Genomic DNA, 13,490 nt, shown 5'->3' with positions numbered 1-13,490 from the left:
ATTTATTATTTTATTTTTTTTATTATTATTGCCGTCATTATCAATAATAACCATAATAAGAATAATATACATAGAGAACCTATCAACCTGGGTATGTAAATTTAGTGACTGGTGCTGTGTATTGATGTGCAAAAGGTGAATAGACACATTTTTCAACATTATTTACCCAAAAATTACAATATGTACATCTGCAGATTATAATGATCAAATTTAAGAATTAGGTTAATGGTTTTAACCTCAACTAAGTCAGTTCAAGGGCACTAGTTTAGATTTGTACAACACTAATAAAGGTTCAGCTCAGAAGGCAACAATAAGAGCAGTAATAGAGTAGAAAAACTTCAAACAAAAAAAGGATAAAACAGGTTGTGTGGCTGGAAATCTTGTTGTGAACCATTTAATGTTTGCAGATGATTTGGTTATTTTCAGTCCGAGCACCTCTGGTCTCCAGCAGCTGCTTCACATGTGTTCAGCTCACAGTGTGGAGCGCGATCTACATCAGGGGAGGCCAACTAGTAGAAGAGTGTTACTGCAAAGAGCCACATCATACACATGGGTACACATGAACATCATCCCATTTCTCAATCATGTATGCACGCACACGCACGCACACACAGACCGATGCTCAGCCAGATTTAATGAAAATAACCACACCAACATGACACGCGCTATGTTCCAAGCCAGTTGAGATGATGCAAGCGTTACGGTCTCCGAGTGTTTCGTACATTTTTGGAAAAACTGCATCTGCTTTTCTGCCTGACTTTTCAAAGCGACCGAAGTTCAGTCCCTTTTGGAAATTCCTGTTCGATGTTAGGATGGAGTGAGCTGAAGTGACGCTGAAGATTTGAAGCTTTGAAATGCGCTAATGCTGCGTGACACATAAGGCAGATCGGCCATTACGTTCAACAAAAAAATATAAACTCTCCCACTCTGTCAAAAACGTCCTGTGTTCTTCTTCATATTTTCGTTTGGCTGTGCTTTTTTTCCCTGCCGTTTTGAGCGCTAACATGACGGAAATTGTTTACAACGCAAATGATGTCGCGCGTTTGACGTCACTCAAACAGACTTACCTGGTCAGCGCCGTCTAGCCGTAGGGGGAATGAATGGTAACGCCAGCCGAGCATATTTGACGCATGTTATGTGAAAGCTCCTGAAGAGCCGCATGAAACTAGTTAAAGAGCCGCATGAGGCTCGGGAGCCACGGGTCGGCCAGGCCAGATCTAAAGTATAATGCAACCAAGAGTCTGGTCATGACCTGTAGGGCCAAAGAAGATCAGCACGTGAGATTTCCTGACTTTTGCCTGTCGAATGTTGTGTTGTCTGTTACAACAAAAATTAAATATCATCACCGCGGACATGACAGATGATGATGATGATGGTGATGATGATGATGATGATGTGTACAGACAGTGTAGGACGCTCTGTGCTCAGGTAAAATACCCTTATGCGTAAGTTTGTTTTTTGTACAAATGATGTAAGTAGTAGTAGTAGTAGTTAGTAGTAGTAGTTGTAGTAGTTTTGTAGTAGTAGTAGTAGTAGTAGTAGTAGTAGTAGTAGTAGTAGTAGTAGTAGTAGTAGTAGTAGTAGTAGTAGTAGTAGTAGTAGTAGTAGTAGTAGTAGTAGTAGTTGTTGTAGTAATAGTAGTTGTAGTAGTAGTAGTAGTAGTTAGTTGTTGTAGTAGTAGTAGTTGTTGTTGTTGTTGTAGTAGTGTAGTAGTTTAGTAGTAGTAGTAGTAGTAGTAGTAGTAGTAGTAGTAATAGTTGTTGTAGTAGTAGTAGTTGTTGTTGTAGTTGTAGTAATAGTAGTAGTAGTAGTAGTAGTTGTAGTAGTTGTTATTGTTTAGATCTTATTGTTCACCGTTGTACAGTTCACTCTGGACTCATTATAAAAAAGCCAGTTTGTAAAGACTGCAGGTGACAACAGTGACGCTTTACGGAGCTTTTGAGGAGCCACGATGGACGAGTGCGACTGAAATGTTTGTTACTGCTCGAGTGAAAAGTACAGTTTTATCTGCAGACTGAACAAATCAGACAATGAAATAATAATGTCACTCACAAATCTGAGATTCAGTGCAATAAGGTGTCAGTCCAACATGTGGAGACACTGGTGTGGCTCTTTTAAAAACATGAACAAAAACATTTGAGTCTGTATTGCTCAAGAATACACATTCAAAACCTGTCGTATGTACCTGAAGCTACAAACCTGTGTTCCCTTCTGCTCAGGTCCGGAGGGTTTGGGCTTCACCGTGGTCACTCGGGAACCCACGGCTCACGCTCCCGGTCCCATCCTGGTCAAGAACATCCTTCAGAGAGGAGCGGCGGTTCAGGACGGCCGCCTGCAGCCAGCGGATCGCATCCTCGAGGTCAGACGAACATTATTTCACTTTATACCAGGGTTAGTCTAATCGATACTGAAACTAAAATCGAAACTAGATACAAATGTTTGACAGATATAAGCCCACATGGCAATAGAAAAGAAAGTACAACCATTTAATGAAGAAAATCACATTCTACTGTCTAAAGAAAGACTGTTTTTTTCTAAATAGACTCAAAAAAGGCAGATTTTTGTTGTCATAGAGAAAGTTTGTGGGTCTGGTGACTGAAAGAAATTCTCAGGTTCAATTAATAAAAATGTTGCTATATTATATTTTTACTTGTACATTTACATTTGTATATTTATTAGGCCTTATTTGACTTCAGTTTCTGGCTATTTCTGCTACCTCTTTAGGATTTCTTATACAATTTCTTGCTACTGTGTCCAGATATTTTCCCTTGTGGATCAATAAAAAGTTTGTCTAAGTCACAAAGTCCTTAGTCCAAAACTAGTCCATTTTAAAGGTCCTAAATGACACAAAATTGACTCGTTTGAGCTTTAAGCCGTGTTATTATGTCGTTTTCTTGTCACAAACAGACCTGGAGTTGTGTTTAGTTTCATTTACACATGTTAAAAACACAAACCCTGCGTATCCTCTGTGTGTTTATGTTTATTTAGGTTATATTTTTGTGTTTTTTCGCAGGTGAACGGCGTGGACATGACCGGCCGTAGTCAGGAGGAGCTTGTGGCGATGCTGCGTTCCACCAAACAGGGAGAGAGCGTCCATTTGGTCGTGGCCCGACACGAGGACCCTTTTCTGCCTCGAGAACTGGTGAGTAAAGAGCTCTTATATAAACTCGCTGCGGTGAACGCTCAAGACGCCGTTTACTCGACCAACGCGGCGGTTCTGAGAGGCTTTTTCAAACCTGTGGCTTCCTCGCAGTTGTGTTGCACACACCTGCATGTGTTCTGTGTTGCCAACGATTCCCGAGATCGAGGATTTAAAGCTGGAATAAAGAGAATGTTTGTTGAATTTTATCAAGGGGAAAGACGTTATTGTCCTTCCTACGGGATTTGGTGCATCACATACGTCTCCAGAACTGTGTGTGTGTGTGCGTCGACTGTCACTGTTTGATCTCGAGTTTGTCAGGTGACGAAAAATCAGCTGCAAATGTAAATATGTCATATCATTATTTAAATATAAATATAAATATCTTTTTCTAATTGAAAAAAATAGACAAACTACAAGATGTCATGTAAATGTGAAGTGTTTTCTTTGTGTTCGGACACTTTTGGTCGTCCGTGTTGTGGTGAGGCCAATATTAAACAAATATTTGATTTAATGGGCGTTAACGTCCCTAAGGTTGTAACAGAAACTAATCATAACATAAAATGAAGTGCAAATTTAAAAAAAATTAAAGTGGCAACATTTTCATAAGATGAGGGATAATAAAACACACGTCAAATACAAGTGAGAGTCGGAAGATAATCGAAGGCTCAGGGTTAGTTTGACTCCTGCTCTATATTATGTCCATTTAATTCAATTTACAGACAGATAATATGTGGCACCACATCAGTATTTATCAGAGGAGTAAATTGTTGGCGTCTGTGACACCGTACTGCCCCTGAACGCACCTTTAGAGTGATGTCACTCATGTGCGTTTGTTTACACCAGTGTTCAGTCACTTGAAATCCTTTAATTTTCTCAAAAATCATCAGTGCATCTTATATATTAATTCTGGTTGTGTTTACTGACCTCAAACCGATTTTATGTACTGCTCAGCACTCAAAAATCTGTCAAAGTACGACTTTGGTAAATTACGAAGCCGCACCACTCGATTGATTGAGCGTTATGGCTTCTGTGGTCAGGAGCCTCATGGAGTAATGCACATTCACCAGGACAGAGAGGCGACGCCGGAGAGTTACGCTACGATCTGCAGATGGATCGTAGACGCCTGGACTAAGGATCTTTTTCAAGTGTCTCCGATTGTTTCACCTTATATTCCTGAAAAATACAGTGTACGTTTGAATAAATATAAAGCAGAGCTGAATCTACCGTTAAAGTTACACAATGCACCTATAAATTCCCCGTCCAAAAAGTGCTGGTTCAGACTGGCCTATATATTTTGACATGCATCAGTTTCAGCTTTTTCCTCTTCTTTTGTCAGTCCATAAACACCTCGTATAGAAAAACAAAGCCGCGCTCCGTCACGGCGCTGCGCTCTTCCTGCCCTCCGCTCCGTTGTTGACACAGCTACGCCAACGGAAGCCCCGCGCGTGCTAACCCCACAGGAAACCAGCGAGCGGGCATGTGCGCGCACCGCGGGCGCTAACCGACCCGCTACCTGCCGGGGTCAAGGGTCACGCGCCACCATTTTCCCTTCAAGGCAACAATAAACACGCGACATGAAAGCTGGTCATCCTCTGTGCCGCCAATTCCCTTTCCTGTCCTATATGTCTTTGGATTTATCAGGATTTGTTCAACCACATTTAAAGGCGCTGGACCAGTTTTTACCACCTGTTTTTAAAAACATGAAAGTTCGATTTGAAAGGTTTTATAGTGAACAAAATGGACTCTTGGAGGTTTAAATGGTTTTATAAGGCTGTTTTCTCATCAAAAAACAGACCTGGAGTTGTGTTTTGTTTCACCCTTTAGTCCAGGGTTAGTCCAGGTCCGGTTCTTGTTCAGTTTGGGTTTAGTTCTGCTTTAGTCCTGCTTTAGTCTTACTTTATTCCTACTTTAGTCTGCGTTTAGTCCACGTTTAGTCCGCGTTTAGTCCACGTTTGGTCCGCATTTAGTCCGTGTTTCAACAAAAAAAGTACTACATCCTTTAGTCCATGTTTAGTCCAGATCCGGTTCTGGTTTAGTCTGGGTTTAGTCTGCGTTTAGTCCATGTTTCAAGAAGAAACTACTAGATTCTTTAGTCCAGGTTTAGTCCAAGTCTGGTTCTGGTTTGGTCTCGGTTTAGGCCTGCTTTTGTCCTACTTTAGTCCACGTTTAGTCCATGTTTCAACAAAAAACTACTACATCTTTTAGTCCATGTTTAGTCCAAATCCGGTTCTGGTTTAGTCCTGCTTTAGTCCTACTTTAGTCTACGTTTAGTCCTTGTTTCAACAAAAAGCTACTACATCCTTTGGCCCAGGTTTAGATTGAGTTTAGTTCTGGTTTAGTCTGGATTTAGTCTGGTTTAGTCTGGATTTAGTCTGGGTTTAGTCCTGCTTTAGTACTGGTTTCCCCTATCCTTGTCCTTGGCACCAGTTTCAACAAAAAACTACTTTAATCCAGGTTTAGTCCAAGTCCGGTTCTGGCTTAGTCTGTGTTTAATGACGCTTTAGTCCTACTTTAGTCCTGATTTAGTCTGGGTTTAGTCCACGTTTAGTCCTGCTTTAGTGCTGGTTTCCTCTATCCCTGTCCTTGGCACCTTTTAACAAAAAAAACAAAAAAAACAAAACACAACATCCTTTAGTCCAGGTTTAAACTGGACTTAGTTCTGGTTTAGTCCTGGTCTGGGTCTGGTTTAGTCTGAGTTCAGTCCTGCTTTAGTCCTACTTTAGTCCTAGTTTATTCCTGGTTTAGTACTCAGTTTAGTAATTCCAGGTCCAAAATGATCCAAATTATTCCAGTTTTTGCACGTTTTACGAGTTTTGTTTAACTCATAGATACGTTTAATGCCTTACGGTGGAACATTTCAGGCAAACAAATATCATCTCCACGGAAAGAAGAAAATGGTGAACCAAATATGAGAAAAGTTCCATAGTGAACCTTTAAAGTTCAGTAGCAGATGTAATTGAATGGATAAAAATTATGAAAATTTTGGGTATTTTTGTGTAATAAAAGGTTAAGTTTTGGTTTAATTCAGATTTTTTTTTTTTAATATTTCGCAAAAATTTCTGCCCACTAGTGTTAAATTAAAGCTGTAAAACATTATTTCTGTTAATTAGACCATATTTCAAACATTTGTTGTCATAAAATCTTTAGTTAACAACAAGAAAACTCCACAGAAAATCTATGGAGCCTCTGGGGGCAGAAAGGACACAACGCTCACGATGTGTTTCAGTTTAAATTGTCATCATTAGTCTTTTTTTTTTTTTTTTTTTTATGAACTAAAACGTAATGATTTGAGTTTTAACAAGACCCCAGAGACCAGACCAGCACCTCGGATCCATCTGTAAAAATCCTCCACAAACTGCATCTGTGTCTGTGAGACTGAAAGAGACATTAACATAAAACACACTTCACATGTCAAATTCATCAAGTTAAACTGTACGGAACTAGACCTGGACTAGACCTGGACTAAACCTGGACTAGACCAGGACTAAACCAGAACTAAACCTGGACTAGACCAGGACTAGACCTGGACTAAACCAGAACTAAACCAGGACTAGACCAGAACTAAACCTGGACTAGACCAGGACTAGACCTGAACTAAACCAGACTAAACCAGAACTAAACCTGGACTAGACCAGAACTAAACCAGGACTAAACCAGAACTAAACCAGAACTAAACCAGAACTAAACCTGGACCAGACCAGAACTAAACCAGAAACTAAACCTGGACAAGACCAGAACTAAACCAGGACTAGACCAGGACCAGACCAGAACTAAACCAGAACTAAACCTGGACCAGACCAGAACTAAACCAGAACTAAACCTGGACCAGACCAGAACTAAACCAGGACTAGACCAGGACTAGACCAGAACTAAACCTGGACCAGACCTGGACTAGACCAGAACTAAACCTGGACTAGACCAGAACTAAACCTGGACTAGACCAGAACTAAACCTGGACTAGACCAGAACTAAACCTGGACCAGACCAGGACTAGACCAGAACTAAACCTGGACCAGACCAGAACTAAACCTGGACTAGACCAGAACTAAACCAGAACTAAACCAGAACTAAACCAGAACTAAACCTGGACCAGACCAGAACTAAACCAGAACTAAACCAGGACCAGACCAGAACTAAACCAGGACTAGACCAGGACCAGACCAGAACTAAACCTGGACCAGACCTGGACTAGACCAGAACTAAACCAGGACTAACCAGACTAAACCAACTAAACCAGGACTAGACCTGGACCAGACCAGAACTAAACCAGAACTAAACCAGGACCAGACCAGAACTAAACCAGGACTAGACCAGGACCAGACCAGAACTAAACCTGGACCAGACCAGAACTAAACCAGAACTAAACCAGGACCAGACCAGAACTAAACCAGGACTAGACCAGGACCAGACCAGAACTAAACCTGGACCAGACCTGGACTAGACCAGAACTAAACCAGGACTAAACCAGGACTAAACCAGAACTAAACCAGGACTAGACCTGGACCAGACCAGAACTAAACCTGGACTAGACCAGGACCAGACCAGAACTAAACCAGGACTAGACCAGGACCAGACCAGAACTAAACCAGGACCAGACCAGAACTAAACCTGGACTAGACCAGAACTAAACCTGGACTAGACCAGAACTAAACCTGGACTAAACCAGAACTAAACCAGAACTAAACCTGGACCAGACCAGGACTAGACCTGGACCAGACCAGAACTAAACCAGAACTAAACCAGAACTAAACCAGAACTAAACCTGGACCAGACCAGGACTAGACCAGAACTAAACCAGGACTAGACCAGGACTAAACCTGGACTAGACCAGAACTAAACCTGGACCAGACCAGGACTAAACCAGAACTAAACCTGGACCAGACCAGGACTAAACCAGAACTAAACCTGGACTAGACCAGGACTAAACCTGGACTAGACCAGAACTAAACCTGGACTAGACCAGAACTAAACCTGGACTAGACCAGAACTAAACCTGGACTAAACCTGGACTAGACCTGGACTAGACCAGAACTAAACCTGGACCAGACCTGGACTAGACCTGGACTAGACCTGGACTAGACCAGAACTAAACCTGGACCAGACCTGGACTAGACCTGGACTAGACCAGGACTAGACCAGAACTAAACCTGGACCAGACCAGGACTAGACCTGGACTAGACTGGACTAGACCAGACCTAGGACTAACCTGGACCTAGACTGACTAGACCAGAACTAAACCTGGACTAGACCAGAACTAAACCTGGACCAGACCAGGACTAGACCAGGACTAGACCTGGACTAGACCTGGACTAGACCAGAACTAAACCTGGACCAGACCAGGACTAGACCTGGACCAGACCAGGACTAGACCAGAACTAAACCTGGACCAGACCAGGACTAGACCAGAACTAAACCTGGACCAGACCAGGACTAGACCTGGACTAGACCTGGACTAGACCAGAACTAAACCTGGACCAGACCAGGACTAGACCTGGACTAGACCAGGACTAGACCAGAACTAAACCTGGACCAGACCTGGACTAGACCTGGACTAGACCTGGACTAAACTAGAACTAAACCAGGACTAGACCAGAACTAAACCTGGACTAGACCAGGACTAGACCTGGACTCAACTGATACTCAACCAGGGCTAAGGCAAAAGTGGGATTTCAAAAAAACCAGGACTGAACTGAGTCTAAATCCAAATTAAACCAAGTTTTATTCAAGACTGGACCTGGACTGGATCTGGAATGAACATGGACTAAACCTGGACTAAACCAAAACTGAACCTGGACAGAACCTGGACAAAACCAGGACTAGACCTGGTCTAAACCAGGACTGAACCAAGACTGAACCTGAACTAAATCTGGACTAAACCTGGACAAAACCTGGACAAAACCAGAAATAAACCTGGACTGAACCAGGACTAAAACCAGATGTAAGGTTCTCATGCCTCAAACGTGGTCTCATGGACTAAACGTGGACTAAACGTGGACTAAACGTGGACTAAACGTGGACTAAACATGGACTAAACATGGACTAAACGTGGACTACACCAGGACTACACTAGGACTACACCAAGACTAAACCAGGACTAAAGTGGAACTAAATTTAACCAGGACTAAACCAGATGTAAAGCTAAAGTCTCATGCCTCAAATGTGGACTGAATGTGGACTCAAGATGGACTAAACATGGACTGAACCTGGACTAAACCAGGACTAAACCAGGACTACACCAGGACTAAACCAAACTGAGACTAAACTGGATCTAAACTGTTATTAAGACGAGGATTTAAACCCGGTCTTAAACCAGGACTAAACCAGCGACAAACTCTTTTGTCTTTTCGTCTCCTTAAAACGATCTTTGGTCTAAAGTTGGATTAACGACTGAAGCAACATTTAATTAAGATGAAATCAGAGAAACTGGAAACGCCCCGACGGACGAGCCGAGGACGAATTTAACTCTGAATGTGTCACAAGTCACTCCAGAAAGACACGAGATCACGAGATTAAAGAAAGACCGAACGAAAATATAATGAGGTTTAAAACGAACAGGAAGGAGACGAGGAAGGAGGAAACGAGGAAGAAGGAGGCGAGGAAGGAGACGAGGAAGTGGGAGACAAGGAAGTGGGAGTCGAGGAACAAGGAGGCGAAGAAGGAAGCAAAGAAGGAGGTGAGGAAGGAGGAGACGAGGAAGATGGAAATGAGGAAGGAGACGAGGAAGGAGGCGAGGAAGGAGACGAGGAAGGAGAAGTTGAGGATGTAGGAGACGAGGAAGAGGAAGAAGAGGGAGTGGGAAACAAGGGAGTAGGAGATGAGGATGTAGTAGATGGAGGAAGGAGGAGACGAGGTAGGAGACAAAGAAGAAGGAGACGAGGAAGGAGATGAGGAAGGAGACGAGGAAGGAGACAAAGAAGAAGGAGACGAGGACATGGGAGATGAGAAAGGAGACGAAGAAGGAGATGAGGAAGGAAACGAGGAAGGAGACAAAGAAGAAGGAGACGAGGAAGGAGATGAGGAAGGAGACGAGGAAGGAGACAAAGAAGAAGGAGAAGAGGAAGGAGGAAACGAGGAAGAGGAAGACGGGGAAGTGGGAGACGAGGAAGGAGAAGTTGAGGATGTAGGAGGCGATGAAGAGGGAGACGAGGGAGTAGGAGACGAGGATGGAGGAAGGAGATGAGGAAGAAGGAGACGAGGAAGTTGGAGACAAGGAAGGACGAGACGAAGGAGGAGTCTGGCTTGGCATGAATTTGACATGGTTTGGCACAGATTTGTCCTTGTTTGGCACGGATTTGTCCTTGTTTGGCACGGATTTGTCCTTGTTTGGCACGGATTTGTCCTTGTTTGGCACGGATTTGGCCTTGTTTGGCACGGATTTGGCCTTGTTTGGCACAAATTTGTCCTTGTTTGGCACAGATTTGTCCTGGTTTGGCACAGATTTGGCCTTGTTTGGCACGGATTTGGCCTTGTTTGGCACGGATTTGTCCTTGTTTGGCACGGATTTGTCCTTGTTTGGCACGGATTTGTCCTTGTTTGGCATGGATTTGGCCTTGTTTGGTCTTGGTTTAGTACTGATTCAGTCCGGGTCTAGTCCTTGTTTAGTCCTACTTTAGCCCTGGTGTAGTCCTGATCTAGTCCTGGTCTAGTCCTTGTTCAGTCCTAGTTTAGTCCCGGTCTAACCCAGATTCAGTCCTGGTTTAGTAGCGATGTGACCCTGCTTTAGTCCTGGCCTAGTCCTGGTTCAGGTCTAGTCCAGCCCTGGTTCAGCCCGGGTCTAGTCTTGGTTCAGTCCTGGTCTAGCCCTGGTTCAGTCCTGGTTCAGTCCTGGTTCAGTCCTGGTCCTGTCCTGGTCTAGTCCTGGTCTAGTCCTGGTCTAGTCCTGGTCTAGTCCTGGTCTAGCCCTGGTTCAGTCCTGGTCTAGTCCTGGTCTAGTCCTGGTCTAGTCCTTGTTCAGTCCTAGTTTAGTCCCGGTCTAGTCCTGGTCTAGTCCTGGTTCAGTCCTGGTCTAGTCCTGGACTAGTCCTGCTCTAGTCTTGGTCTAGTCTTGGTCTAGTCTTGGTCTAGCCCTGGTCTAGCCCTGGTCTAGCCCTGGTCTAGTCCTGGTCTAGCCCTGGTCTAGCCCTGGTCTAGTCCTGGTCTAGTCTTGGTCTAGTCTTGGTCTAGCCCTGGTCTAGCCCTGGTCTAGCCCTGGTCTAGTCCTGGTCTAGTCCTGGTCTAGTCTTGGTCTAGCCCTGGTCTAGCCCTGGTCTAGCCCTGGTCTAGTCTTGGTCTAGTCTTGGTCTAGCCCTGGTCTAGTCCTGGTCTAGCCCTGGTCTAGCCCTGGTCTAGCCCTGGTCTAGCCCTGGTTTAGTCCTGGTTTAGTCCTGGTTTAGTCCTGGTCTAGTCCTGGTCTAGCCCTGGTCTAGTCTTGGTCTAGCCCTGGTCTAGTCCTGGTTTAGTCCTGGTTCTAGTCCTGGTCTAGTCCTGGTCTAGTCCTGGTCTAGCCCTGGTCTAGTCTTGGTCTAGCCCTGGTCTAGCCCTGGTCTAGTCCTGGTCTAGCCCTGGTCTAGTCCTGGTCTAGTCCTGGTCTAGTCCTGGTCTAGTCCTGGTTTAGTCCTGGTTTAGTCCTGGTCTAGTCCTGGTCTAGCCCTGGTCTAGCCCTGGTCTAGTCCTGGTCTAGTCCTGGTCTAGTCCTGGTCTAGCCCTGGTCTAGTCCTGGTCTAGTCCTGGTTTAGTCCTGGTTTAGTCCTGGTCTAGTCCTGGTCTAGCCCTGGTCTAGCCCTGGTCTAGTCCTGGTCTAGTCCTGGTTTAGTCCTGGTCTAGTCCTGGTCTAGTCCTGGTCTAGCCCTGGTCTAGTCTGGTCTAGCCCTGGTCTAGCCCTGGTCTAGTCCTGGTCTAGCCCTGGTCTAGCCCTGGTCTAGTCCTGGTCTAGTCCTGGTCTAGTCCTGGTCTAGTCCTGGTTTAGTCCTGGTTTAGTCCTGGTCTAGTCCTGGTCTAGTCCTGGTCTAGTCCCTGGTCTAGTCCTGGTCTAGTCCTGGTCTAGTCCTGGTCTAGTCCTGGTCTAGTCCTGTCTAGTCCTGGTCTAGTCCTGGTCTAGTCCTGGGTTTAGTCCTGGTTTAGTCCTGGTCTAGTCCTGGTCTAGCCCTGGTCTAGCCCTGGTTTAGTCCTGGTTTAGTCCTGGTTCAGCTCTGGTCCAGTCCTGGTTTTTCTATTAACCATTATTTTATGATTTTTTTGATTTTGATTTGAACTCTGTGTTGTTGTTTGATCTCGGTCCAGACTCTCACTTTTATCGTTTTGTTCTTTGATCAGTTTCAGGGTCAAACTTCAGAAACAGACTTGGTCCTTTTTGGTTTTGTGGCTCTTTTCCTGTGGACCCGAGTCTGTTTCAGGGTCGGACGTCTGCGCACTGACCCCCCATCCTGTCCTCAAAACCACTGCATCCTTTAGTCCGGCTGTAGTCCAGGTCTGGGTCTGGTTTAGTCCAGGTTTAGTCCAGGTCTGGGTCGGGTTTAGTCCAGGTCTGGGTCTGGTTTAGTCCGGGTTTAGTCCTTCGTTAGTCAACGTTTAGTCCTGGTTTAAATCTTCCGTCAAACCATTTCAGTTTTTTGTCCCTTTTAGTCCTGGTTTAGTCCTGGTTTAGTCCTAGTTTAGTCCCGGTTTAGTCCCAGTTTAGGTCCTGGTTTAGGTCCTGGTTTAATCCTGTTTTAGTCCCTGGTTTAGTCCTAATTTAGTCCTGGTTCAGTCTTGGTTAAGTCCTGGTTTTGTTTTGGTTTAGTTCTGGTCTAGTCCTGGTTTAGACCTGGTTTAGTCTTAGTTTAGTCCCTGGTTTAGTCCTGGTTTAGTTCTGGTCTAGTCCTGGTTTAGACCTGGTTTAGTCTTAGTTTAGTCCCTGGTTTAGTCCCTGGTTTAGTCCTGGTTTAGTTCTGGTCTAGTCCTGGTTTAGACCTGGTTTAGTCTTAGTTTAGTCCCTGGTTTAGTCCTGGTTTAGTTCTGGTCTAGTCCTGGTTTAGACCTGGTTTAGTCTTAGTTTAGTCCCTGGTTTAGTCCCTGGTTTAGTCCTGGTTTAGTTCTGGTCTAGTCCTGGTTTAGTTCTGGTTTAGTTCTTTAGTCCTAGTTTAGCCCTGGTTTAGTCCTGGTTTAGTTCTGGTTTAGTCCTAGTTTAGCCATGGTTTAGTCTTGGTTAAGTTCTGGCTTAGTCCTTCTTTAGTCCTGGTTTAGTTCTTGTAAAATCCAGGTTAAGTCCTTGGTTAGTCCAGTTTTATCCCTGGTTTAAATCTTATTTCCTTTTCCTAACGTCTTAATCTTAATTTAATTGTGGCTCGTGCCTCTGATCTCTCCACGCGTCTCGTTTTAAATCCCGTTTAAC

The 13,490-nt window shown here is 44.3% G+C and overlaps 1 protein-coding gene across 1 annotated transcript in view; it reads left to right on the top strand.

The window, feature by feature from the left end:
- The window catches only part of LOC110165882 (partitioning defective 3 homolog B-like), a 210,806-nt gene that overhangs the window by 121,587 nt on the left and 75,729 nt on the right, over positions 1 to 13,490 (top strand). The window contains exons 9-10 of the mRNA XM_055163690.1: positions 2,220 to 2,359; positions 3,014 to 3,142. Coding sequence (XP_055019665.1) covers positions 2,220 to 2,359; positions 3,014 to 3,142 — 269 coding nt within the window. The remainder of the gene's footprint in view (positions 1 to 2,219; positions 2,360 to 3,013; positions 3,143 to 13,490) is intronic.

Source organism: Boleophthalmus pectinirostris, unplaced genomic scaffold (assembly GCF_026225935.1).
Source record: "Boleophthalmus pectinirostris isolate CB_2022bp ecotype Guang Dong unplaced genomic scaffold, ASM2622593v1 HiC_scaffold_11, whole genome shotgun sequence".
NCBI classification, from domain to species: domain Eukaryota; kingdom Metazoa; phylum Chordata; class Actinopteri; order Gobiiformes; family Gobiidae; genus Boleophthalmus; species Boleophthalmus pectinirostris.
The sequence above is the reverse complement of the archived record's forward strand: the minus strand, read 5'-3'. Positions and strand labels throughout refer to the sequence as shown.